Genomic DNA, 27,753 nt, shown 5'->3' on the forward strand with positions numbered 1-27,753 from the left:
TGCAGCCCAGACCTCTGCTATTTGAGGTAATGGGATAATTGGTAGCAAGAATAGGCTCTTAACCTCTCTATAGGCCAGTCACTAAAGAGAGACACATTTTGCCAGTGAGTTTCAGACACTGGTTGATAGCAGAAGAATCTTGACTCAGGACTCTAGGCTTTAATTCCATGGTATGGAAAGGAATGTCCTCAAGTGATTTCAGACCCTTCCGCCTCTTGTCCCCTAGCATGTCACTGTGTCCTTGCTGCTTGTCATTCATCTGCATTTCAGTCAGGCTGATTCTTTCTTCTCCAGTGTAGCCTGGGCACCACCAAGGGAGAGCATTGAAGGTATAGGAGAGACTGTCCCTGCCCTGTTCTAGTACCTAACACTAAAACATCCCCCAGCAACTGCTCCTCCTGGATGCTGTTTATCTTTTTCAGCCCCTTGAACATGAGCTATGTGGGGATTGAGCATGCTCAGTGTGGTTGGCATGGAGCTATATGGGAACTGAGCATTCTCCGTACAAATGGAATCTTTAGAGAAATTTGCTGCCAAACTTTCTCTGTTGAACATGGATAAATGACAGTTGTCAGAAATTTAACATTCAGACAAGTTTGAATAGATTTTCACAGGGACGACAAAAGGCATCCCTCTGATCGAAGTACCACCACCTTGCTGAATTTCAACCCAGCTTCACAGTATGGAAATGCTAGAGCTTCTTGATGGAATGTTAGGAGAATGTTTTCACATTGGCAAAAAATATTTCCCTAACCTAATCCTTGAAAATCCTTAGCTGAGCTGTTTGCTGCATCTCTCTCTCTTTCTCAGAGAAGAAAAATTAGCCAAAGGCAGAAACTAGCATGGAAATTTGGCAGAGTTGTAAACCACTGAAAAGAGTCTTAAAAATTAAGTGTTATGCAACCTTACTTAGTTAAAGCCATTGTTGTCAGTTTTGCCTATAATAGAAATATTTTTGGAAGCTATTTAAGAAATCCCACAGTTAATCCTTGCTTACATGAAGAAAAGTAGAATTCGTATATAGCTTCTGACATGCACTACTTACAACATATTTGACTCTGGAGGCAGTAATGGTCTTATCTCACTTTTTATGTGATCAGTGGAAAACAAATAGCTCTATTAAAAACAGCAGCAACAAAAGCTTGCACTTTCTTCCTCTGTACATCTCAAATATCCCACTGGATAGCAGAGGTGGCCCCAATATGTCCAGGCATGGATCAGAGCCAGTCTCCTCTATGCTTGACTGACTGCAAAGTGGCAGGTGCCTCATTTGATGACAATTATTACAAGAGAGGGAAGAATAAAAAGCCCAGTAGCTTCCTCCTGCTCTTGGACACTCTGTGGGAAAGAATTTCACTCTTAATTAGAAGCGAAAATCTAATACAAAGTACTGTGTACAACTAGATCAAGGAGCATATGTAATTCAACATCGCAGAAGCACCTCCTTAAGAGCAAACATTCAAGATGGCAATATTACATTAATCAAGTCAAATCAAGCAATAGGCAGGGCAATGAGGCAATTTTAGTACAAATCATGAATTTAACCAGGTACTTCCAAACATCTGAAAACACCGTGTCCAGTATTATAAAAATCTTTCATAATTATTGTCAGGGTTCCTTCCCCACTCTGAACTCTAGGGTAAAGATACGGGGACCCGCATGAAAGATCCACTAAGCTTATTCTTACCAGCTTACGTTAAAATTTCCCCAAGGCACAGATTCTCTTCTTTCCTTGGGATCGCTGCCACCACCAAGTGATTTTAACAAACAATCAGGAAAGGACCACTTGGAGTCCTATTCCCCCAAAATATTCCCCCAAGCCTATACACTCCCTTTCCTGGGGAGGCTTGAGAATAAGATCCTAACCAATTGGTTACAAAATGATCAAAGACGCAAACCCTTGGGTCTTGGAACAATGGAAAAATCAGTTAGGTTCTTAAAAAGAAGGATTTTATTTAAAGAGAAAAAGGTAAAAGGATCACCTTTGTGAACTTAGGCTGGTAGTTAACCTTACAGAGTAGCAGAAAATTCAAAGAGCACAGAGGAACCCCCTCTAGCCTTAGTTTCAAAGTTACAACAAAACAGGGATAAACCTCCCTCTAGCAAAAGGAAAATTCACAAATTGAGAAAACAAAGATAAACTAATACACTTGTTTTGTGCCAAGTTTGAAATATGACAGACTTGTTTAGAAAGATTTGGAGAACATGGATTGATGTCCGGTCCCTCTTAGTCCCGAGAGCTAACGGACACAGAAACAAAGAACCCAAAACAAAATCCCCCCAGATTTGAAGGTATCTTTTGTCCGCATTGGTTCCTTTGGTCAGGTGCCAACCAGGTTACTTGAGCTTCTTAACCCCTTACAGGTAAGGAGGAATTTAGGCTACCCCTATGGTTATGACAATTATACATTAAAAATAAGGCTAGGAGGTCTCTGAAAATTGTATTTAAAATCTTCAAATTAAAAAATATGGCCCAAAAGGCAGGTAACACGTCAAGTTTGTCACAGATTACTAAAGTCAACTGGCTTCCTTTCCACGGTAAAATGTACAGGATGGGGAAAAAGGCATCCTGCAAACTCGGTATTGTTTCAAGACAGAGAACCTGATTCTTTCCTTTCATGAGGCATCATGAATGAAAAAACAGGCAACCCTGTAAAGTGTGAACATCTACAGCAAAAACAGAATCCAGCTGAACCTATCCCACATTACTTTCCAGAAAACTTAATCCTCTTTCCAAGCTCTCTAGTCTCACATCGTGCTGACATTGACTAGTTCTCCCATGGCTTGATGGTATAGTAAAAGCTTTTTAATCCAGCATGTCAGGGAAATGGGGGTTGCCGGTAAGTGAAAAATGCCGATTAACTAAGAGGGAGGGAGTTTGGGTGAGGGGTGGGGCTGGGGGTTGGGGTGCGGCACGGGGTGCAGAGAGCGGGCTATGGGTGGGAGCTTGGGGTGCAGGAGGGGGCTCGGGGCAGGGGGTTAGGGCACAGGAGGGGACTCGAGGTGCTGGATCTGGGGGGCACTCACCTTGGGTGGTTCCCTGCAAGCAGCAACCAGTCCCGGCTGCTTCTAGGCAGAGGCTCAGCAGACAGCTCTGCACCCTGTCCCCGCCCCAAGTGTGGCTCTTCCGCTCCCATTGGCCAAGAACCGCGGCCAATGGGAGCTGCAGGGGTGGCATCTATGGGTGGAGGCAGGGCACATAGCTACTTAGCTATGCTGCCACAGGTTGCCGCTTGCGGGGAGCTGCTCGAGGTGAGTGCCCCACAGATCCAGCATGCCGAGCCCCTCCTGCACCCTGACCACCTGCCCCAAGCCCTCTCCGTCACCCAAACTCCCTCCCTCTTAGTTAACCAGCACTTTTCACTTACCGGCAACCCCCATACCCGCAACATGCTGGATAAAACAACTTTTACTGTATCAAGTTATTTCACTAATTATCCTCACAGGAGTCATTTAAATATATTGAGACAAGTTACAAGAAAAAAATATCTTTAGAGAACAGCATCAGGTGTTGCCCTTAATTAACATCTTAGATAAAAGCTATGACCTATTTGGCCAGTGAAGTTTCAAATGCGAAATTCTCCCAAACAAGCACATACATTAAGACGATGCAACATTGTCTTACTTTCTTCACACTACCATTTTTTAAATTATTTTTTCCACTGTCCACATTTTATCTTTTTAAATAGGCAATCTGAGGGAAAGAGAAGGGTCAAATAATTCTTCAGTGGTTTTTAATTTAGAGACTATCTTAGCACAAGCCATGGAAGAGTGTGCATATTTTAATTACCTTTTTCCTCATCCACCTTGAGGAGCAGCCACAATTGGAAACCCTAGTTTTATCTTCAGTGGACTGGGAGAGAGGGAAATTTCAGACCAGAGAACTGGAGAGAGTCCAAGGGCAGGTTTTTATAATACTGGACATGGTGTTTTCAGATGTTTGTAAGTACCTGGTTAAATTCATGATTTGTGCTAAAATTGTCTCATTGCCCTGCCTATTGCTTGATTTGACTTGGTTAATGTAATATTGCCATCTTGAATGTTTGCTCTTAAGGAGGTGCTTCTGTGATGTTGAATTACATATGCTCCTTGATATAGTTGTACACAGTACTTTGTATTAGATTTTCGCTTCTAATTAAGAGTGAAATTCTTTCCCGCAGAGAGTCCAAGGGCAGGAGAAATTCTTTTACTTCAGACATATGTTCCAGTAAATTTTCAGTTGGTCACTTTTTAAAAGACCTTTTTAATTGGACGTTTGTGTGAAACATGTATTGCACAGTAATGATTGGTTTTCTTACTGAGACTATTCAATCCAGCTAATGTTTGTATAAGTGCTTCCAACCTGAAAAAATATTTGAAAATTGTGTCCAAAAGATGCAATTCCTTGCCTTAAAAAGGGTGCTGTCAATTTGAAAAGACCATTTGCTTCCAGGGTAGATAAAAATCAATGTTTTAAAAAAATAAAAATAAAAAAATCGGATTTTTTTTTATTTTTTTTCCCCTCAAAAAGCATTTTATCTAAAGATAGTTTTAATAAATTATAGCTCAAAGAGATCTCATCACTAATAGGGATTATAAATTCTAATTCTATAGTATAAGACCATATATTCATGTAATGTTTAAGAAAAATTTTATCAATGAGTTCCAATAGTTCATGGATTAGGGACCCAATTTTATGCAGTACCAGAGGCTTCTGTATAGATTATTTAGGTTAATCTTTCTATCTACCCAATGGCACTCAGTGCTCAGTCTAGAAGATACCATCAGAGATGCTTAGTGTTTCAGTTATCGAACTGTGGATTTGTCTCTTCAGAGATACCATGCTTGTTAACAGCAAAAACGTTTTTAAATAAATAAATTAATATATAGAGGTGAGAAATAACAGACCTCAACCCTATTCTCCCTCTGCAAATTTGTGTACACAAAGTCAATCCCTTACCTCTCTCTAAAAGTGCAAAGTTCCAAAAAGTTCAATGAATAGAAGATTGTTGGGGGCAGAATAGATCTGGACTAGGAGAAGAAGGCTGGAGATAAATGTGAGAAGGGAGGAACAGGCAGTAGAAACAAAAGTGAAACTGCTTAAGCAGCATATTCCAGAAGTCTTGAGGTCTTTCTGAGTGTAGTCTTCATTGATTTGAGATCTACCATACCATTCTCTCACTAGAAGGGAAAACCTATAATGGCAGCAGGCCATAAGGGTCCCAGTTTGGGAATATTTTAGACGTTCCTCTACCTGTGGGTAAGATAGGCATGCGTGCAAAATGCAATCAGTGCAACAAAGAAATGCAAGGCCTGGTTGTGCGAATAAACCATCATGAGAAGTGCTCCTTCTTAGGAGGAAGCTGCACTGACGAAAGGAACATCACTTTAAAAATGTAGAGTGTGTACCTTCTAAAAATGAAACGTACATCTGTCTCTGAGTTGTGAAGAATATGCATTAAGGTTATAACAACCAACAAGAATGCACTTTTATGTAGAAATCCATGATTAAATAGAGTCTTCCTGATAAGTGATTTAAATCAAATCCACTCTGTTTTCTTCTCCAACTTTGTGCCCTGTTTGAACTCAGGTCAGTCCAAAACACTCTCCTTCAAATCCTTTAAGACACCCTGCCATGATGCCTGCAGATCCCTGCCAGGTGGTGAGCTATGTTGTGAAAGACAGCTTTCTTCTACAAGTACATGCACATATTGTTAATTTACCTTTCCCTGACTGTTGCATCTTGTCATTAAACTAAATTGTAAATTCTGAGGCAAGGACTGAATATTTACTACAGAAGCAAGGGAGAGAAAAAGCCCTTAAAGGGCGAAAGATATTTTCAGCTGAATTTTTTGGGGGTGGGGGAGTGACGTGGGGAGAACTCATTTCCAAAAATAGAAATTGTCAGTAGGGTATATATCATGATCACGTGGAAAATCTCTGTGGGCAACGTTGTTTAATAGCTACTGGCTAATTGCTTTGCAGACCAGAAAAAATCAATTCAAGGAAGTTCTGACTTTCATATGAACTGGACGTTAAGCGGAAAACACTTAAATACTGTACACCAATGTGCAAGCAAACACTAGCTTGTAGTGTTAGGTTTCATTTGTGTCTCCGCCTTTAAAAAAAATTGCTTTGAAGGCTTAATGGTGGGTGTGGGGTTTTTCTGTCTTTATATTGCGGAAGTCCTCATTATCAGTATCAGGTTTCTTCAGCCTTTATTGGCTTGATAGAACAACATAGGACCACAAATTATTAATGTTGGTGCTACTGAAAAGAACTGGAGCCCCAGATAATGTCCCCAATTTCCCCCCCTCCCCTTTACATTTCTAGTCTCTTTCTCTGATATGAAAATGTAATTTTTTGGTTAAGGTTGCCTATTGGGGCAAAAATTGGGGATTGGTAGCAGGGGGTTGGACTAGATGACCTCCTGTGGTCTCTTCCAACCCTGATATTCTATGATTCTATTTGGGATGCTAATACAAATTGGTTTCACAAAGAGTTGAAACATACGCATTTGAAAGGGAAAAGTTTTGCTTTGACTTTTTCCAGGAGATTCTGGCTAAGCTTGTTTCTTGTGAATACTTTCCTGGTTGAAATCAGATTTGTCCAAAGTTAGGTTATGTGATCTAGACTACCACATCTTGAGCTCCTGAGAGCTTCTGAATCAGTTTACTTTAAGATCTGAATTGATTCTGGTATCTATAGAGCAGGGCATGTTCTTCCTGCACTCGGAACATATAAAGTAATTAATTGTGGCAATGGAGACATTCTATGTATTTGGTTTTCTAAAAATATTATTATTTAGCATTTTTCATTTATTTATATTACATAGCACCTAGGAGTCCTGGTTATGGACTAGGACCCCATTGTACTATTGAGTGGCTCAGTAGTCCACAGTGAATGCTGACTTTGGTCCAGTTTGCCCAATGAACAGAGATGCACCAATTAATTTTTAGTGTGCATCTAGACACCTTCTCTTCCTCCCAGTTCTGCTTTGCCTTGTCTCATGCTCTCTTCTTCTTGAACAGCCACTCTCAAAATTCTGGAACCCAGTGATTACTTCAGGTTTTTCCAAAAACTTTTGCTCCCCTCTCAAATGCTTTCAAGCATGATATTGTGGCTGTGATGGTACCTGGAAATGGAGAATAAAGATCAATTTATGGGCGTACTAAAATATCAATTGTAGGAAGTGGTTAGCATACATTCCCTAAAATATTGGTTTTGCTGGAGAAGCTGTGAAATGTGGTGTGTTCTGATATTCTAAAACAGAAAATTGGTTAAATGTTTTTAGTACTACCAACAGTAAAGCTAAGAGAATGGCTGCAATCCTAAAGGAGAACGTTGATAAATTGGAGAGGGTTCAGAGAAGAACCCCAAGAATAATTAACGGATTAGAAAACATGCCTTATAGTGGTAGACTTAAGGAGCTTAATTTAGCTTAATGAAGAAAAGGTTAATGGGTGACTTGATTACAATCTATAAGTACCAATACGGGGAGCAAATATTTAATAATGGGCTCTTCAATCTATTGGAGAAAAGTATAACATGATCCAATGTCTGGAAGTTGAAGCTAGACAAATTGAAAGCATACATTTTTAACGGTGACAGTAATTAACCATTGGAACAACTTACCAAGGCTCATGGTGGATTCTCCATCATTGACCATCTTTAAATCAAGACTGGATGTTTTTCCAAAAGATATACTCTAGGAATCATTTTGGGGAAGTTCATCATGAGCAGGAATAACATTTGGGCTTCCATCTACTTTGTTGATTCCGATGTCCTGTTGGACATCATTTTTTTTTTTAAATACCTCATGCCTCCTTCCCCTGGACACAGTCACATGTCTGGTGACCATATTTGACTGAATCCTGACCCCCATCCATGTCTGGCTATCTGGAAAACCATAACTGGAGTTCCAGTTGCTAACATAGCTGTTTGCATCAATACCGCATTAATACTTTTTTCATTGTTTCCAATATGGGAATGAGGTTAATCACATGGTTACACTTACTAAAAAAAAACTCCCCAAAATTAAATTTGGTTTGTTCTTTTGTGGTTAACTTATTATAAATTGCTAAATTATATAACTCTAGGTTAAGCACTTATTCTTGGCCTAAATGTTAGGCCTTCTGCTAACTGTCTGCTGCTTAAGATAATGATATTTAAACTAACAGACTTTACTAGGCCTCAACTTATTGCAAAGCCTATCTCAAATATTAATGTTTTGTTTTCCTGCTACTATTACAGCTCTAACTTCTATATTACTATCTTAAAGCATGTTAATATGCCTTAGCATATGATATACAATTTTTAATATTGCTCCCTAAAATCAGGTCAGGGGTTACAGGTCAGCAACATTTATTCATAAACTTTTTGATGATTTTGAAAAGATTATTTTTTCCTGGTTTCTTAATTCTTTTCCTTTTCTACAATTTATCCTCTCCATTTGTAACCACCAGTATCCCGTTCTCGACAGCAGATATTATTGTATGCTTCAGAGGATAGTACAAGAAACCCTATGTCAGAAAGTTACATAAAAACCTGACCAGAGATGCTTCCTAGCCTCATTTTAGTGGTTTTCTTGTGCCTTGAAACATGAAAATTGATAAATTGTGCCACTTCGTGACTAAGAATTTCAGAACCTGATTTTAAACCACCATTTTTGAAAATCTTAACCACTGTTTGCACATGTACTTTATTTTCAGTAAGGTATCATATGCAGAAATTTATATGCAAGCAGAGGTGAATTGGAACAATAGTACTTGGGGGTGGGGGGAAGAAAAATATAAAGACATTACATGTAAAAAAACCCCCAAAACACCCAAATTCTGTTAATGGAATGTGAAGGTTGAGAAATTAAATACACAAGTTAATATTCATAAAACAGTAAGCCATATTGCTGCTTTTGTATATATTCAAGGTTGATTATACATTTAACTGAATAAAGTGATCTAATTACTTTGTCAAAAGTATAATCTAGTCAAGTTCCCATTGTATGAACTTTTAACTTTTCAGTTTCCTAAATCTGGTGTGCTTAAAATCTCAAGCTTAATGTTAACCTTTCTTCACCTGCTATTAATTTACAGTTTGCACGTTACCAGAGTTTAAGGTGATGTAGTACTATGCATCCAGTGATTCTAGTCAGTTGTATACTGTTTAAAATTGGGAGATTATGGTGAAAATTCCATTCATGCCCACTGTGTTGGATTTTCTAAGAGAACTGGAGATCCTGGTTCTCTGATTGGCTGAAATAAAAACATGTTTGAGTAATATTTTTATATACCCTTAAATGTCTGTGATTTGAAAGAACTGACACAACCCAAATAAATTAGTTGTTGAAAGAAACTTTCAACAACTTTTTAGATTTAGGATTTTAAATTGAAAAATAAAATTCATGTGTTAAACTGACAAGCCATCTGGATGTTAGTAAGTTTAGGAGCTATCCTTCCCCATATGTGCCAGGATTGATACTTAATAGGAGTAACAAATCATTGCAGTGACTTTAGCTGACTTAGCAATTAAAAAAACTAATGTGTTCGTTGCCAAAGCTGTTTCATTGGGGTAGCACAGTTTAAATTTGAAATATTTTAACGCTATTCTATTTGAAATACACTTTGACACACTTGGCCAGTGATCACACTTGAATTTTGATGCATTTCTCAGAATCATCTTTGTCTCATATCCCTCTAGTTTTTTGACTTATGAAAATAAATACTAATAAGTTATCTTTCTGGTTTTCCTTTTTAGGGGAATTATTGAAGCTCGTTTTGTTTATGTCTTTGTTCTTGGCATAATCTTCACTGGAACCAAAGATTTACTCAAATCACAGGTTATATCTGCAGACTGCAAGACCAAGAGTATCGGTTTATGGGAAGTATATTGTGGATTGGTTCTGCTAGCAGCCCTGCTATTTAGACCCCATAACCTGCCAGTTTTGGTGTTTTGCCTACTGATTCAAATGATAATGACAAGATGTATCTGGAAGCCGCTAAAATTTGATGCAGCTCAAATTACTATGATGCATTATTGGTTTGGCCAAGCTTTCTTCTATTTTCAGGTAAGCTGATATGGCGTCAATGAAAATAATGTGTGTAGGTATTCTACCATGTGTTGTGTTAAATTGCACCATAGGGCCTGATCCTGCAAAGACTCAAGTTAGTGGAACTACTCATGCAGAATGAGGCCCCTAGGTTTCAGTTAACTTTATTCTCCACCAACCTGTGCTATTTAGTGTGGAATAATGTTTGCACGTACATACAGAAAACAAACAAATAGTGCTAGCATGCATGCATGCATATATATATATATATATAATAATATAAAATGTACAGTGTTATTGGCAAGAACATGAACTAAGCTAATATAAAATTGCAGTCAATTTATAACTTCTGGTCTATCTTAGTTTCTCTCTAAAGGCTACTACTAATAAAATATAATATGGTAAAGTCTATCCTGGCACATATGGGGAAGGATAGCTTCTGAAAATAGTGATACAACTTTCAGAATGACAAATTTATTAGAGCATAAGCTTTTGTGAGCTACAGCTCACTTCATCGGATGCATTTGGTCGAAAAAACCAAAGGTTTTGAAGTGAGCTGTAGCTCACGAAAGCTTATGCTCTAATAAATTTGTTAGTCTCTAAGGTGCCACAAGTACTCCTTTTCTTTTTGCGAATACAGACTAACACGGCTGCTACTCTGAAAACTTTCAGAATGTTTTATTCTTAATATTATAACATCAACTAATTTCTTGAAGGAATAGAGCTTCAAAAATAAAGTATATACAAAAGGAAATATGTAAAGTTCATTTTGTGGAGCAGGAGGTATTAATAGTGGTAGTTTCAATGGGCAATGGGAAGACTCAAGGGCTAAGTGGACTAAAATAAAAATTTTAAAAGCTTTTGAAAATTTTCTGTGGTCCGTGTTAATTAAGTTATTTAATAAATAATTTGAGATGGTGTTTTGCCAAATTCTCAGAAGTGCTTTGATTTCCTGCCACACTATAAATATTTACTGCCATTGTTTTTTTTCAAATGAGGAAAAGATCTGGTAACTCCAGTAAATATCTTCATTGTGGACTGTAATATTGGCAAAAACACTAGCATGTAAAATCATGTTCATTCAGGCTGCTTGGATCATGCTGGTTTGTATAAAAATATTCCACTTTAATATGGAGTCCCAGGATTCCTAGGTGCTACTACAATACAAATAATTAATATAAGAATGTTAACAGATTGGATTAATATTTAAAATAGCAACGGACAAATCTAGTTCTGTCCCTGACTTGAGGCATACGAAGCCTCTGAACTGGAACTGTATGAAACTTCGATGTAGCTGAGGTGAGATGAAAACTATTGTAAATGTAATTTGTCGAGAATCTGAAGAAGGGCCAAATTCTGCTACCTTACTTCCTGCGGGGCCTCATTGACATCAATGAGTAGAGCTGCTCTGTTGTGAGTAAGGGTGGCAAATCTAACTCTCAGGGTAATATTGGTGATATAGAATATAAGGATACATTATTTATGGACATGGATTTGGGAGGGTGACATTTTTCCCTCTCTTTTTCCTTTTTGTGCTAGTCCCAGGCTACCTCAACCAGCATTTCCATCCCTGTGGAAGAGAGATGTGGATTGGATTGACTTCCTTCTGAATGAGAGAGACATTGGGGGGTGGTTAGTCGTAAGGAATTTCTGTGGCTTTTTCTCCTGCTATATGGGAATATATTCTATATGAGGTGTGAGGGTTGCTGGCCAGGCTTTTCATCAGGGAAATTATCAGGACGCTTTCTTAACTTTTATATGGTATTTTTATTGAAAAATTGGGGAAATAGTTATATTTAGAGGAAAGATGTTAATTTGCCAGTGGCTGGATCAGTATAATTGAGGGCTTTTATTGAGATGAAGATGCGAAAGCCAGCTTACTTTGACTCATGTTGCTTTTTTGCTTGAATTCCTACATTGTGTTACAAGATGAAGAAAAAATATCAAGCTTATTAACCAACTGTAACAAATTTAATACGGTTAAATCAGCATCTTTTTTGTGTGTCACGTTGTTACTGTAAGTCACTAGCTTATGAACCTCAATTAATTTTTCAACAACCTTGCCTGATGATCATTATTTTCCTGAGCCTCAAGCCATCCGCTCCTTCCAATGGATCATTAATTCCCTTGAAGTGCCCTGTGGTTTTTTTCATTGCTGTTTAATTCAGAGCATGTAGTGACAATAGAAGTAAAGATTACTTTAGTCTTTATTAATTATAGAGTCCTAAAAAGTGTAGACCATTGTCTTCATACTTAAAGAAAAGGAGGACTTGTGGCACATTAGAGACTAACATTTATTTGAGCATAGGCTTTCGTGAGCTACAGCTCATGGGTGCATTCAGTGGAAAATACAGTGGGGAGATTTATATACACAGAGAACATGAAACAATGGGTGTTACCATACACACTGTAACGAGAGTGATCAGGTAAGGTGAGCTATTACCAGCAGGAGAGATGGGATGGGGAGGGGACCACCTTTTGTAGTGATAATCAAGGTGGGCCATTTCCAGCACTTGACAAGAACATCTGAGGAACAGCACGGGGGGGGGGGGGAGGAAGGGGGAATAACATGGGGAAATAGTTTTACTTTGTATAATGACCCATCCACTCCCAGTCTTTATTCAAGCCTAAGTTAATTGTATCCAGTTTACAAATTAATTCCAATTCAGCAGTCTCTCGTTGGAGTCTGTTTTTGAAGTTTTTTTTGTTGAAGAATTGCCACTTCTAGGTCTGTAATCGAGTGACTGGAGAGATTGAAGTGTTCTCCGACTGGTTTTTGAATGTTATAATTCTTGATGTCTGATTTGTGTCCATTTATTCTTTTACGTAGAGACTGTCCAGTTTGGCCAATGTACATGGTAGAGGGCCATTGCTGACCCATGATGGCATATATTACATTGGTAGATGTGCAGGTGAACGAGCCTCTAATAGTGTGGCTGATGTGATTAGGCCCTATGACCTGGTATCCCCTGAACAGATATCTGGAGACAGTTGGCAGCGGGCTTTGTTGCAAGGAGAGGTTCCTGGGTTAGTGGTTCTGTGGTGTGTGTGTGTGTGTGTGTGTGTGTGTGTGTGTGTATTTGCTTCAGATTGGAGGGCTGTCTGTAAGCAAGGACTGGCCTGTCTCCCAAGATCTGTGAGAATGATGGGTCATCCTTCAGGATAGGTTGTAGATCGTTGATGATTAGTTGGAGAGATTTTAATTGGGGGCTGAAAGTGATTGCTAGTGGCGTTCTGTTATTTTCTTTGTTGGGCCTGTCCTGTAGTAGGTAATTTCTGGGTACTCTTCTGGCTCTGTCAATCTGTTTCTTCACTTCAGCAGGTGGGTATTGTAGTTGTAAGAATGCTTGATAGAGATCTTGTAGGTGTTTGTCTCTGTCTGAGGGGTTGGAGCAAATGTGGTTGTATCGTAGAGCTTGGCTGTAGAGAATGGATTGTGCGGTATGGTCTGGCTGAAACCTGCCTTCTTGCTGAAACCTGATGTTTACAAGCAGTGACTGCTTAAAGTAAATAATGTCTTTTAAAAAGTCTCCAAATCCAGTTCATAAGTTGAGGTTTCAGTTAGTATTCTGTGGTCGGCTTCATAATTAAGAAAATAGCAATTGAAAATATGTGGAGAGGTTCATATTAGTAAAACTTCATTCAAAAGAACTTACAATGTAAAATTGTCAGGAATGGATGACCATTGGCAGATGAGGCTTCCATTTGATTGCATTGGTCAGACTTGTCTTCTTTAACTGTCTTGAAACAATGTGCCTGTAAGAGGGAGGAAGGAAGTTGTAGGCTAAAACCTTGAATATTGTTCTTGCCTTTCTTCTTTTATTTCATATTAAATTTAATGATTGGATTCAAATAATTATTTAAAGTAACTTTTGAGATTTTTCTTGCACAACCTGCTTGTACAGCTATTTATTCTGCATGATGCTCTAGTTACTAAAGAGAGGCATGTATTTAAGGCCAGGTCATGAGGAAAAGCAATCAGAAGAACACTAACATTCTGTGTCGTTAAACTAGTGTTAAAGTGGATTGGAAACTCGTTAGTCTGACATAGCACTTCATTATTGTCAGTGTCACAAAATGTCACCAAGGCAATGCAACTAATAGCTTCCAGATAGTGAGATGTGTTTCTGACCATATGAAATTTCATGTTTTGAGCAAAATGAGTGCTGTTTTCAGAGGCATATGGTTGCCTTCCTTCCTTCAGACTTTTGAACATAAAGGAGTTATTCTCCACAGCATATATGCTATATTAAGGTAGTTTTGCCTTTCCAAAGATTTGTTTTTATTCTTGCTTGTGAGAAAAGCTTCGTGCTTCAAGGGTGGTTTGTGTTCCTCATTTATGTGCTAACATAGAACCTCTTTCTCATAAGTTTCTTTAGTTAAATTCAGAATACTGATTTAGGGCTCAAAGACTTACTAAGCCTTTAAACCTACATGTTAATTAAACTCTTTGATATGTACTGTTTCATTCTGCCTTTCAGACATCTAAGTGATATCTTTGTTTTATTTTCAGGGAAACTCAAATAGTATCGCTACAGTGGATATTTCAGCTGGTTTTGTGGGATTAGACAACTATGTGGAAATACCAGCAATTTTTCTTACAGGGTTTGCAACATACGCAGGACCTTTGCTTTGGGCCATTCACTTGCTGTGCTACTTGAGTTCCGAAGTTAGCAGGTAATTGTCTGTACTAAAAGCTGATAAAATTAAAAGTAATAAATGGTTCTCACAGATACAGAAAAGCATCCACATAATGTAAACTGGAGCTCATATGCCTTTCCCCCCTTAACTTTAGCCCTTAGTTGCTTTTTCTGCCCTTTTTATAGTTCAGTACTCTTACTAACTCCCTTATTCCTCACCCTATTTTTATTCCCACGTTTAAAAAAAATCCTGCATCTGGCACAGGTTTGTTAATCATCTCCATGTTCATATGTATGATGTTCTATCCCCATCCCCATTCTTTCACCTGTCACTTAGATTGTGAGCTGTCTGGAGCAGAGACTCCCTCTCCATCTGTGTCAGTACATACAGTGCCCAGCACAGTGGGGTAAAACCGCTTTTGTGTCATTGTAGTCCTGTGAGGGAGAGGAGTAAGACGAGACAAAGCTCCTGTAAATTTTTTTTACTTTGGTTTCAGATTTAAAATTTGAGGTTTTAGGAATATTTTGAAAACTTTACACTTGGCAATGTACAGTATTCATGCAGATGGGTATCAGTCTTCTAATGATTTTCCAAAGGGAGAATGGCTTGTACAGCATGTTTTTAGAATGCTTTTATAGAAAAGATGAAAGCTAAAATTTTGTAGCAATGTTTTTGAGGTAGCATCTTAAACAGAAGCTCGTATTGATTTGGTGGAATAATATGTCCCTGCAGCAGCATAAATATTTCTCAGTTTTAAGCTGGATTTTTGGAGACTGAACAAATCTTTCCTTCCTTTATCAGTGTAACCATAGCAATGGCCCACTGAGTAATCCATTCAGAGTTTAAAGAAATCATTAAAAAAAAGTTGCATGTTTTTTGTAACTATTTATTTTTAGAAATTTTAAATTCTGTCAAAGGGATTGATGTTCTAGGCCTACTACATAATTTTGTGTAAATTGGGAACACTTTACACTTGGAAGTTAGGAAAGTATTTAAGAAAATCATTTTTGTGCTGTTGAAAATTGGAAAGGCTAAATCTCCAATTTTGGAATATATTTTATAAATTTAAAATGCAAATACATTTAAAAAATAAATATTTGAAATTGAACTTCATTTACTTGCCAAGACCCAGATGCAAAATTCAGTTTGCTCCTGTAACAGCTGATATGACACATGTACAAACAGCATGGGAAACGCACTTAAAGTGTCTGCTATAGGAAACTGAGATCTCCTTTACTGTTGTCACAGAAACCAGAATCCTAACCTGGACATCTCTATAGCTCACTTAGATATATGGCCATTTTTTGTTGTCATTGATTGGTTAAGGTCAAATGCAGCAGACCAATGTTTCATCTGAATATATTAGGTAGAACTTGCAGCATCTTTAGCCTTTCAGGGTTTGTTTGAATTTGGGTGCTGCAGATACCCAGACAGACCCAACCTGACAGTATGTCTGCACTACAATTAGACACCTGCAGCTGACCTATGCCAGCAGACTTGGGCTCACGGGGCTCAGGCTGCGGGGCTGTTTAATTGCGATGTAGACAATCAGACTTGGGCTGCAGCCCGAACTCTGGGACGGTCCCACCTTGCAGGGTCCTAGAGTCTTAGCTGCAACCCGAGCCCGAATGTCTGCACTGCAATTAAACAGCCACTTAGCCCAAGTCAGCTGGCATGGGCCTGCTGCAGGTTTTTAATTACAGTATAGACATACCTTGTATCTTTTCCTTTTAACCTAGGGTTTTGTAATTAGAAATTCAATGGTTATGTCCTTTGCTCAGATTCCGCTTTCCTTGGAATTAAGGCTGGAACACTGGAGGGGGAAAGGGGTCAACAGGTCTGAATCATTACTTAAACATAAAAACTAAAGGAGTACTCGTGGCACCTTAGAGACTAACAAATTTATTTGAGCATAAGCTTTCGTGAGCTACAGCTCACTTTATCGGAGGCATTCAGTGAAAAATACAGTGGGGAGTTTTTATATACACAGAGAACATGAATCAATGGGTGTTACCATACACACTGTAACGAGAGTGATCAGGTAAGGTGAGCTATTACCAACAGGAGAGCGGGGGGGGGAGGGAAAACCTTTTGTAGTGATAATGAAGGTGGGCCATTTTCAACAGTTGAGAATAACGTCTGTGGAACAGTTGGGGGGGAATAAACATGGAGAAATAGTTTTACTTTGTGTAATGACCCATCCACTCCCAGTCTTTATTCAAGCCTAAGTTAATTGTATCCAGTTTACAAATTAATTCCAATTCAGCAGTCTCTCGTTGGAGTCTGTTTTTGAAGTTTTTTTTGTTGAAGAATTGCCACTTCTAGGTCTGTAATCGAGTGACCAAAGAGGTTGAAGTGTTCTCCGACTAGTTTTGAATGTTGTTATTCTGCTATGGGTACCCGCATGGCCCCACAGTATGCCAACGTTTTTATGGCTGACTTAGAACAATGCTTCCTCAGCTCTCATCCCCTAATGCCCCAACTCTACTTGCGCTACATTGATGACATCTTCATCATCTGGACCCATGGAAAAGAAGCCCTTGAGGAATTCCACCATGATTTCAACAATTTCCATCCCACCATCAACCTCAACCTCATAAGAGATCCACTTCCTGGATACTGCGGTGCTAATAAGTGATAGTTACATAAACACTACCCTATACTGGAAACCTACTGACCGCTATGCCTATCTCCAGCTTTCATCCAGATCATACCACACGATCCATTGTCTACAGCCAAGCTCTATGATACAACCGCATTTGCTCCAACCCCTCAGTCAGAGACAAACACCTACAAGATCTCTGTCAAGCATTCTTACAACTACAATACCCACCTGCTGAAGTGAAGAAACAGATGGACAGAGCCAGAAGAGTACCCAGAAGTTACCTACCACAGGACAGGCCCAACAAAGAAAATAACAGAACGCCATTAGCCATCACCTTCAGCCCCCAACTAAAACCTCTCCAACTAATCAAGGATCTACAACCTATCCTGAAGGATGACCCATCACTCTCACAGATCTTGGGAGACAGGCCAGTCCTTGCTAACAGGCAGCCCCCCAACCTGAAGCAAATACTCACCAGCAACCACACACCACACAACCACACAACGCACACAACAGAACCACTAACCCAGGAACCTCTCCTTGCAACAAAGCCCGTTGCCAGCTGTTTCCAGATATCTGTTCAGGGGACACCATCATAGGGCCTAATCACATCAGCCACACTATTAGAGGCTCGTTCACCTGCACATCTACCAATGTAATATATGCTATCATGTGCCAGCAATGCCCCTCTGCCATGTACATTGGCCAAACTGGACAGTCTCTATGTAAAAGAATAAATGGACACAAATCAGATGTCAAGAATTATAACATTCAAAAACCAGTCGGAGAACACTTCAATCTCTTTGGCCACTCGATTACAGACCTAAAAGTGGCTATTCTTCAACAAAAAAAACTTCAAAAACAGACTCCAATGAGAGACTGCTGAATTGGAATTAATTTGCAAACTGGATACAATTAACTTAAGCTTGAATAAAGACTGGGAGTGGGTGGGTCATTACACAAAGTAAAACTATTTCCCCATGTTTATTCCCCCACCCACCCCCGCTATTTCTCAGACGTTCTTGTCAACTGCTGGAAATGGGCCACTTTGATTATCACTACAAAAGGTGGCCCCCTCCCTCCCCCCCAACTCTCTTGCTGGTAATAGCTCACCTTACCGGATCACTCTTGTTACAGTGTGTATGGTAACACCCATTGTTTCATGTTCTCTGTGTATATAAATCTCCCCACTGTATTTTCCACTGAATGCATCCGATGAAGTGAGCTGTAGCTCACGAAAGCTTATGCTCAAATAAATTTGTTAGTCTCTAAGGTGCCACGAGTAGTCCTTTTCTTTTTGCAGATACAGACTAACGCGGCTGCTACTCTGAAACCTGTCATTACTTAAACATATTGCAGCTCTAGGTTTTAAAAAACCTTTTATGCTCTAAACATTCTTTTTAGACCTCTCGTTAAATATTTTGTGAGGCATTGTTAAATCTGCCTAGAGGAGCAGTAAAGTTGCTACTGACTTTCAATTTCCTGTTATGCCACTTACAGATTTTCAAATTCTTTAAAGAGTTTGAATCAATATTTTAATTGGCCTGATGAGTTTGGTTTCAGTGTGTACTGCTGGATATCTCCTGGAACCCGGAAATGAAAAATGGTTTTACAACCTTCATCATCTTAGATTTTAATAAATCTGTATTCATATTGACGCAGTAGACATTCAAAAAGAAAAGGAGTACTTGTGGCACCTTAGAGACTAACAAATTTATTAGAGCATAAGCTTTCGTGAGCTACAGCTCACTTCATCGGATGCATTTGGTGGAAAAAACAGAGTAGAGATTTATATACACACACACAGAGAACATGAAACAATGGGTTTATCATACACACTGTAAGGAGAGTGATCACTTAAGATAAGCCATCACCAACAGCAGGGGGGGGAAGGAGGAAAACCTTTCATGGTGACAAGCAGGTAGGCTAATTCCAGCAGTTAACAAGAATATCAGAGGAACAGTGGGGGGTGGGGGGGGTGGGAGAAATACCATGGGGAAATAGTTTTACTTTGTGTAATGACTCATCCATTCCCAGTCTCTATTCAAGCCTAAGTTAATTGTATCCAGTTTGCAAATTAATTCCAATTCAGCAGTCTCTCGTTGGAGTCTGTTTTTGAAGCTTTTTTGTTGAAGTATAGCCACTCTTAGGTCTGTGATCGAGTGACCAGAGAGATTGAAGTGTTCTCCAACTGGTTTTTGAATGTTATAATTCTTGACGTCTGATTTGTGTCCATTCATTCTTTTACGTAGAGACTGTCCAGTTTGGCCAATGTACATGGCAGAGGGGCATTGCTGGCACATGATGGCATATATCACATTGGTAGATGCGCAGGTGAAGGAGCCTCTGATAGTGTGGCTGATGTGATTAGGCCCTATGATGGTATCCCCTGAATAGATATGTGGACAGAGTTGGCAACGGGCTTTGTTGCAAGGATAGGTTCCTGGGTTAGTGGTTCTGTTGTGTGGTGTGTGGTTGCTGGTGAGTATTTGCTTCAGATTGGGGGGCTGTCTGTAAGCAAGGACTGGTCTGTCTCCCAAGATCTGAGAGAGCGATGGCTCGTCCTTCAGGATAGGTTGTAGATCCTTGATGATGCGTTGGAGGGGTTTTAGTTGGGGGCTGAAGGTGATGGCTAGTGGCGTTCTGTTGTTTTCTTTGTTGGGCCTGTCCTGTAGTAGGTGACTTCTGGGTACTCTTCTGGCTCTGTCAATCTGTTTCTTCACTTCAGCAGGTGGGTACTGTAGTTGTAGGAATGCATGATAGAGATCTTGTAGGTGTTTGTCTCTGTCTGAGGGGTTGGAGCAAATGCGGTTATATCGTAGCGCTTGGCTGTAGACAATGGATCGAGTGGTATGATCTGGATGAAAGCTAGAGGCATGTAGGTAGGAATAGCGGTCAGTAGGTTTCCGATATAGGGTGGTGTTTATGTGACCATCGCTTATTAGCACCGTAGTGTCCAGGAAGTGGATCTCTTGTGTGGACTGGTCCAGGCTGAGGTTGATGGTGGGATGGAAATTGTTGAAATCATGGTGGAATTCCTCAAGAGCTTCTTTTCCATGGGTCCAGATGATGAAGATGTCATCAATGTAGCGCAAGTAGAGTAGGGGCATTAGGGAACGAGAGCTGAGGAAGCGTTGTTCTAAGTCAGCCATAAAAATGTTGGCATACTGTGGGGCCATGCGGGTACCCATCGCAGTGCCGCTGATTTGAAGGTATACATTGTCACCAAATGTGAAATAGTTATGGGTCAGGACAAAGTCACAAAGTTCTGCCACCAGGTTAGCCGTGACAGTATCGGGGATACTGTTCCTGACGGCTTGTAGTCCATCTTTGTGTGGAATGTTGGTGTAGAGGGCTTCTACATCCATAGTGGCTAGGATGGTGTTTTTAGGAAGATCACCAATGGACTGTAGTTTCCTCAGGAAATCGGTGGTGTCTCGAAGATAGCTGGGAGTGCTGGTAACGAAGGGCCTGAGGAGGGAGTCTACATAGCCAGACAATCCTGCTGTCAGGGTGCCAATGCCTGAGATGATGGGGCGTCCAGGATTTCCAGGTTTATGGATCTTGGGTAGCAGATAGAATACCCCAGGTCCTGGCTCCAGGGGTGTGTCTGTGCGGATTTGTTCTTGTGCTTTTTCAGGGAGTTTCTTGAGCAAATGCTGTAGTTTCTTTTGGTAACTCTCAGTGGGATCAGAGGGTAATGGCTTGTAGAAAGTGGTGTGGCTGCTACTCTGAAACCAGTAGACATTCAGTTGAATAGGAGTGAGTGCCTTTTCAGATATTGTAGATGGAAATTGCACAGAACAATAGCATGCTAATAGCTATAAAATGTTTGTTTTTAACAGTAGTGTCATTCAATAAGCCAAATTTGTTGCTAGTCTAATAAGCATTCAGAAATAACTTAAGGGGCTTATTACTTAAGTTACTGTAAAATTAGTACAGTGCCGACAAACTAAAATGAGGATATGTTGGCTAGAGGAAATACTGACAGGTTTCAGAGTAGCAGCTGTGTTAGTCTGTATTCGCAAAAAGAAAAGGAGTACTTGTGGCACCTTAGAGACTAACAAATTTATTAGAGGAAATACTGTAGCTCAAGACAGCTCCTTCCCCATTTAACCTTCTGACAGTTTTATCCCTGGCTTGCACCTTATCTAAAGCAATCCTTTTACCCCTGTATAAATTCAATGACATGCAATGCTCATACTACCCATTTCAAAGTCAATTTTTCTTAGCTATAAAGAGGCAAAGCAAGATTTTTTTCTGAATTACAGTAATGATACTGCTTTTTTAAATGCTGCTACTGCTGCTCATGTCTCTCAGCCTCGGGAGGAAGAATCTAAATAATTGTTTCCACTATGTTAATATAATAACATGATAGAGAAGAAGGAATCTATGCTGCTCATCCAGGTCCTGCCTCCTGCAGTAAGCCTGGCCGGTTTCAAAACCTACACCGGAAACATCTACATGTCTCTTGTATAGTGCATATGCATGCCTGGAAAGAGTTTGAGACTAGGAATAAGTGTTAACAATATGGAGAAGAACTACAAAATATCTTGTTTTCTTTGATCTCTCACAACATATTATGACTCCAGGAGAGGCAGATGAATTTCCTTTGAAACTAACATTGGACAACTGACACCTTTTTGGTCATTCCTCTGTCATTCCAGTGAGCAGAGATTTTGACATTTCCAAATAAGCCTCCTAGGGTATGTCTACACTGTGTTTTGGAACTCATGGGAGCAAGCCTTCCAGCCAGAGTCGACAGACTTGGACTAGCAAGGCTCCTGCTAGTACCCTGTTTGAAGTTGTGACTTGGACAAGAGCTCGGGCTCTGAAGCCTAGGGACAGGTTTGGGCTTCAGAGCCTGAACTCTAGCCTGGGCTGCACTTTAAAAGTGCTAGCTGTACAGCTGTTTTAGAGCACTACCCTGAGTCTGTTGACCAAGACTGGAAGGCTCACTACTGTGGGCTCCAAAACACTGCGTAGACATACCCCTATGAGCCTTGTTCTGCCCTCACTCTTGGCCCATGTGACCCATTACTACCAATATTATTACACAGTCTGTACGTTAAGGCAGGATTTGGTCATCTGTTTTTAAGTGAGAACTGTGCAGCCAACCAGGGTTGCTTACAATCATTTGTGTCACAAATACATGACAAGTTGCTTCAAAGCTGACTGAAACATAAATGTCATCTCCTTCCCCTGTGGGCCAACTATATGCAGCCGTAGTTCAGGAGATGAAACACTGTGCAATTGGCAGGGGGTAGAAGTGAGCCCTGAATGTATAAATATCTATTGTAAAAGTTTTACTAACAGATACAGGATGTGCATATTCTAAGGGGATTGGAATTTAAAATATTCAAGAAACGTAATCCTGTGTCAGAAATAAGTTTTGTACTGTGTAGTGTCTAAGGACTCAATTGTAAGCTAGGTCCTCCTGGTGCTAGATCCTATACTAACACATACAGATGGTCACTGCCTTAAATACTTGGGTCCAGATTGCCACTCTTAGTCATGCTGAATAGCATCTTACTATGTGAATATTTCCACTGGAACCAAGAGAACTGTTTGTTGACAAAGGTACTACTTGACAGGAATAAGGGAGGCAGAATCTGGTGTTCAATACTTGGATGTTTTAGCTGTTCTCTTTCCTTGCATGTAATCTTCAGTCAAAAGCAGAGTGCCAATGGATTACTGGCTTCCACCAAAAATTCTGATCTTAGACTTTACAGTATCTCATCTCCTGGGTTTTTTCCCCTCTTACATATTGCATCTTATTGGAAGTATCTTTGGTAGTGTGTGGTTTATTTTGCCAAGCAGTTTCCACTCTCTTTGCAGACCTACTACCTGTTATCTACTGTGCTTCCGAGAGATTGCCTGTGTAGTGTGGTTCTATTATAAAAACATAAGTATCTGATCCTTTATTAAATTTCATAAGCTATTTTATGTGACCAGCATTTCCAACTCCAGTTGCAAAGGCTGCAGAAATTAATTCTCATAGGATGAAGTGGTTCTGTTCAAGAATAAATACAGGTACGACTAGCTCCCATAGCAGAGCCAACTGCAATACAGTTTATAATCATAAAAACAAGGAGTCCGATGGCACTTTAAAGACTAACAGACTTATTTGGGCATAAGCTTTTGTGGGTAAAAAACATTTCTTCAGATGCATGGAGTGAAAATTACAGGTACAGGTATAAATATATATTGGCAAATGAAGAGAAGGCATTTACCTTACAAGTGGAGAACCAATGTAGAAGGCCAATTCAGTCAGGGTGGATGTGATCCACTCCCAATAATTGATGAGGCGGAGTCAATACCAAGAGAGGGAAAATTGCTTTTGTAGTGAGCTAGCCACTCCCAGTCCCTATTCAAGCTCAAATTGATGGTGTTAAGTTTGCAAAAGAATTGTAGTTCTGCAGTTTCTCTTTGAAGTCTGTTTTTAAAGTTTTTTTTGTTGAAGAATGGTTACTTTTAAATCTATTATTGAGTGTCCAGGGAGACTGAAGTGTTCTCCTACTGGCTTTTGTATGTTACTATTCCTGATGTCTGATATGTGTCCATTTATCTTTTTACATAGAGACTGTCTGGTTTAGCCAATGTATGTCGTGGCGGAGGGGCATTGCTGGCACATGATGGCATATATCACATTACATATTTGTTACAGGGATTGGTTCCTGGGTTAGTGTTTCTGTGGTATGATGTGTAGTTGCTGGTGAGTATTTGCTTCAGGTTGGGGGGCTGTCCATAAGTGAGGATTGGCCTGCCTCCCAAGGCCTGTGAGAGTGGGGGATTCTTTTCCAGGATAGGTTGTAGATGGTTGATGATGCGCTGGAGAGGTTTTAGCTGGGGGCTGTACGTGATGGCCAGTGGTGTTCTGTTATTTTTCTTGTTGGTCCTGCCCTGTAGTCAGTGACTTCTGGGTACCCGTCTCACTCTGTCAATCTGTTTCCTCGCTTCCACAGGTGGGTACTGGAGTTTTAAGAATGCTTGATAAAGATCTTGTAGGTGTTCGTCTCTGTCTGAGGGATTGGAGCAAATGCGGTTGTATCTTGGGGCTTGGCTGTAGACAGTGGATCATGTGATGTGTCCTGGATGGAAGCTGAGGGCATGTAGGTAAGTATAGTGGTCAGTAGGTTTCCGCTATAGGGTGGTGTTTATGTGAGCATCACTTATTTGCACTGTAGTGTCCAGGAAGTAGATCTCTTGTGTGGACTGGTTGCAGGCTGAGGATGATGGTGGAGTGGAAATTGTTGAAATCCAGGTGGAATTCTTCAAGGGCCTCCCTCCTGTGGGTCCATATGATGATGTCATCAATGTAGCAAAAGTAGAGGAGGAGTGCTAGGGGACGAGAGCTGAGGAAGCGTTGTTGTAAATCAGCCATAAAAGTTTTGGCATACTGTGGGGGCCATGCGGGTACCCATAGCAGTGCCGCTGACTTGAAGGTGTAAGTTGTCCCCAAATCTGAAATGGTTGTGGATGAGGACAAAGTCACAAAGCTCAGCCACAAGGTGTGCCGTGGCCTCATTAGGGATACTGTTCCTGACAGCTTATAGTCCATCCTCATGTGCAATATTGGTGTAAAGAGCTTCTACATCCATGGTGGCCAGGATGGTGTTTTCAGGAAGATCACCAATGCATTGTAGTTTCCTCAGGAAGTTGGAAGTCCAGTCTGTCGTTTCAACTATCAGGAAGAGTCCATGCAGTTATTAATTATTGGGAGTGGACCACATCCACCCTGATTCAATTGGCCTTGTCAACACTGGTTCTCCCTTGTAAGGTAACGCCCTTCTCTTCATGTGCCAGTATATTTATGCCTGTATCTGTACTTTTCACTCCATGCATCTGAAGAAGTGGGGTTTTTTTAGCCACAAATCCTTATGCCCAAATAAATCCCTTAGTCTTTAAGGTGCCACCGGACTCCTTGCTGTTTTTGTGGATACCGACTAACATGGGTACTCCTCTGACACTTGGCACCAGTTTATAGTCATAAACTGGTTAACTGATATTAGGCATGGCTAGGAAGGAACTGCTTCCTTCACTGACTTTGGTTCTAATGTTCAGCAAACCAGTATTTTTCTAAGGAAAATTAAGAGTCTGGACAGGAACGGTTAGCAGAATTCTAGGGAGACTTGAAAGGCGTCCCTGAAAAGCCCTAGAAAAGATTACTTATAATAGTTCTAAGTTACTTCTATCATTAGTGGAACAGGCTGTTTAAACTACATAATGAAAAAACAAACCCAGGATTGTAGAACAGATTAACAAAAATTAATGAATTATGTAGAATGTTTTTTAAAAGTTGCATAGTATTAAGGGACAGTGGTGACAGCTGGGAGCCTGAAACTTTAAGTGCGTGCCCTCGAGGTAGGTGGGGGGGTTGTCAAAGTTACAGTTAACCCTGAAACTGTGATAGTTATACCATCAGAAGGTGACCTTCCCACCCAGGATGCACAGGACAGAAAGGTGGAAGCCACCCTATGGAGAGACTTTGAGGCTTCTTTGGCAGCTGTAAGATCCTCTTTGGCCACTACCTGCTTCCCAAGAGCTATTGTGGTTTGGCTAGAATACCTAAAGTCTCTAGACAGGAAGGACCATCCTAACTACCTGTCCATCTTTAAGAGAATATCCCTAGCATTCACTTCTGTGGCAGATCATGTGACTTGCAGCCCAAACCATGACGTCTAACTTAGTAGCCAGATGCCAAATCTATTTATGTCCCTGGGTAGCAGAGACCACTTCAGTAAATCCCGGGGACCTCAAAGTTCCCATGCACTCTCCTTTTGGGAGGAAAATTGGATGAGACAGTTGGAGATAATGCATCTAAACTAAAGCTGGCCCGTAGTTCATCAAACAGAACTCTGACTAGAAGGCCAACAGGCAGAAATATTATCTTCACTCATTCTCTGGCTAGAACTGCAAAAGAAGGGATAAAAACTATGCCAGAAGGAAACCTTGGAACTGATATGTGGATAGCTAGGCCAGGGGTACCAGCAATGTATCAAAAGCTGGACAATAAAATATTGGTTCATTTTAGAAAAGTTTAAGACTAGTGGACAAAATGTCGCATTTCTCAGAGGAATGGTTTCTCAACCACAGACAGGTAGGTACGAGAGAGAGAGAAGTGTTGGTTACTCGAACTCAGGGCTCCACCTTCTTTCATTCACTCATCTCTGGAAATCCTGTCAGGAAGGAACTTAACCTGTGGAACTTCTTGCCAGGGGATGTGAAAGCCAAAACTATAACTGGGCTCAAAAAAAGAACTAGATAAATTCATGGAAGATAGGTCCATCAATGGCTATTAGCCAAGATGGTCAGGGATGCAACCCCATGTTCTCGGTGTCCCTAACTCTGATTGCCAGAAGATAGGGGATGGATCACAGATGATTGCCTGTTCTGTTCATTCCCCCTGAAGCACCTGGCATTGGCCACTGTCACAAGACAGGATTCTGGGCTCGATGGACCATTGGTCTGACCCAGTATGGCCGTTCTTATGTAAGCAATTCATCGCATACTGCAACACAGATTTAAGCTGTCAGAAAAGCGGAAAACAATTCACCATAATGGAGAGCACTGAAAAACAGGTATATTCCTGTAATTAGTTCCCCCGGCCTCTTTATCACTTTGCACGTTCCTTCTTGCCATTCTTCATTCCTTGTAATTGTTCTGTATCTTTTCCCCCTAGAAAGCAGAAAAACCTTTGGCAAACTGAAACTGAGCAGCAATTTGGCCCTTCCTTTCTCTCTCTCTCTCTCTCCTTTCTGAACAGTAAAAGTTGCATGCTGATACTGAGCTCTTACCAGTATGGGTTCCTGCGCAGTTAGAGAAGCTAGAGCCCTGCGTGGAACTATTCTTTAATCCTGCTCCAGGTATTATGGCAGTGGGTCCTGTGGGACCCACAGGATCCCAGTCCCACTGCAGAGATCTACAGCATGCCACTTAAAAGGAGCATTCCGGATATACTGTACTGTATGCATCTCTGCAGGGCTTTGGATCAGACATCCTCTGACTTTCGAAATGTTGTTTAATCAGAATCTTCTGTTATTACAATTTCTAGATGGCTTTTGTGCCTCTTTCTGTAGGTCATGGTAATATTCCAGTTCCCTTAAGTACCCTTTTGGGAAATGCTGAATGAAGAATGCAAGCCACAGCCTAGCTAATTATCATGGAAAGATTGTGAAGTTTTGTGTGCATTATCAAATGAGCGAGTCTTTTGAAAATGCCCTCAGGCTAGCGGCTCATGGCATATACCAGTGGTTTTCAACCTGTGGTCCGCGGACCCCAGGGGTCCGCAGATTATATCTAAGATCTCCAAAGGGGTCTGCACCTCCATTCAAAACTTTTTAGGAATCCACAAATGAATATAGGATGAAAACCACTGGCATACACGATTCACTTCTGGTATTGAATGACGACATGCTGTAAAAAGGCTGATGCATTGCTTCCCTTTCCATAGAAACTCACTTCTGGCCAAACATCATTTGTG

The 27,753-nt window shown here is 40.3% G+C and overlaps 1 protein-coding gene across 5 annotated transcripts in view; it reads left to right on the forward strand.

Moving 5' to 3' along the window:
* The window catches only part of PIGG (phosphatidylinositol glycan anchor biosynthesis class G), a 115,390-nt gene that overhangs the window by 41,924 nt on the left and 45,713 nt on the right, over nucleotides 1-27,753 (forward strand). For all 5 annotated transcript variants that reach the window (XR_005293095.2, XR_005293096.2, XM_038402987.2 and 2 more), the window contains exons 5-6: nucleotides 9,733-10,042; nucleotides 14,538-14,701. Coding sequence is in view for 3 of the 5 variants with exons in the window: in XM_038402987.2 (XP_038258915.2) it covers nucleotides 9,733-10,042; nucleotides 14,538-14,701 (474 nt within the window). In the remaining 2 variants the exon portion in view is untranslated. The remainder of the gene's footprint in view (nucleotides 1-9,732; nucleotides 10,043-14,537; nucleotides 14,702-27,753) is intronic.

The sequence above is a fragment of the Dermochelys coriacea genome, chromosome 5 (genome assembly GCF_009764565.3).
Source record: "Dermochelys coriacea isolate rDerCor1 chromosome 5, rDerCor1.pri.v4, whole genome shotgun sequence".
Lineage (NCBI taxonomy): Eukaryota > Metazoa > Chordata > Testudines > Dermochelyidae > Dermochelys > Dermochelys coriacea.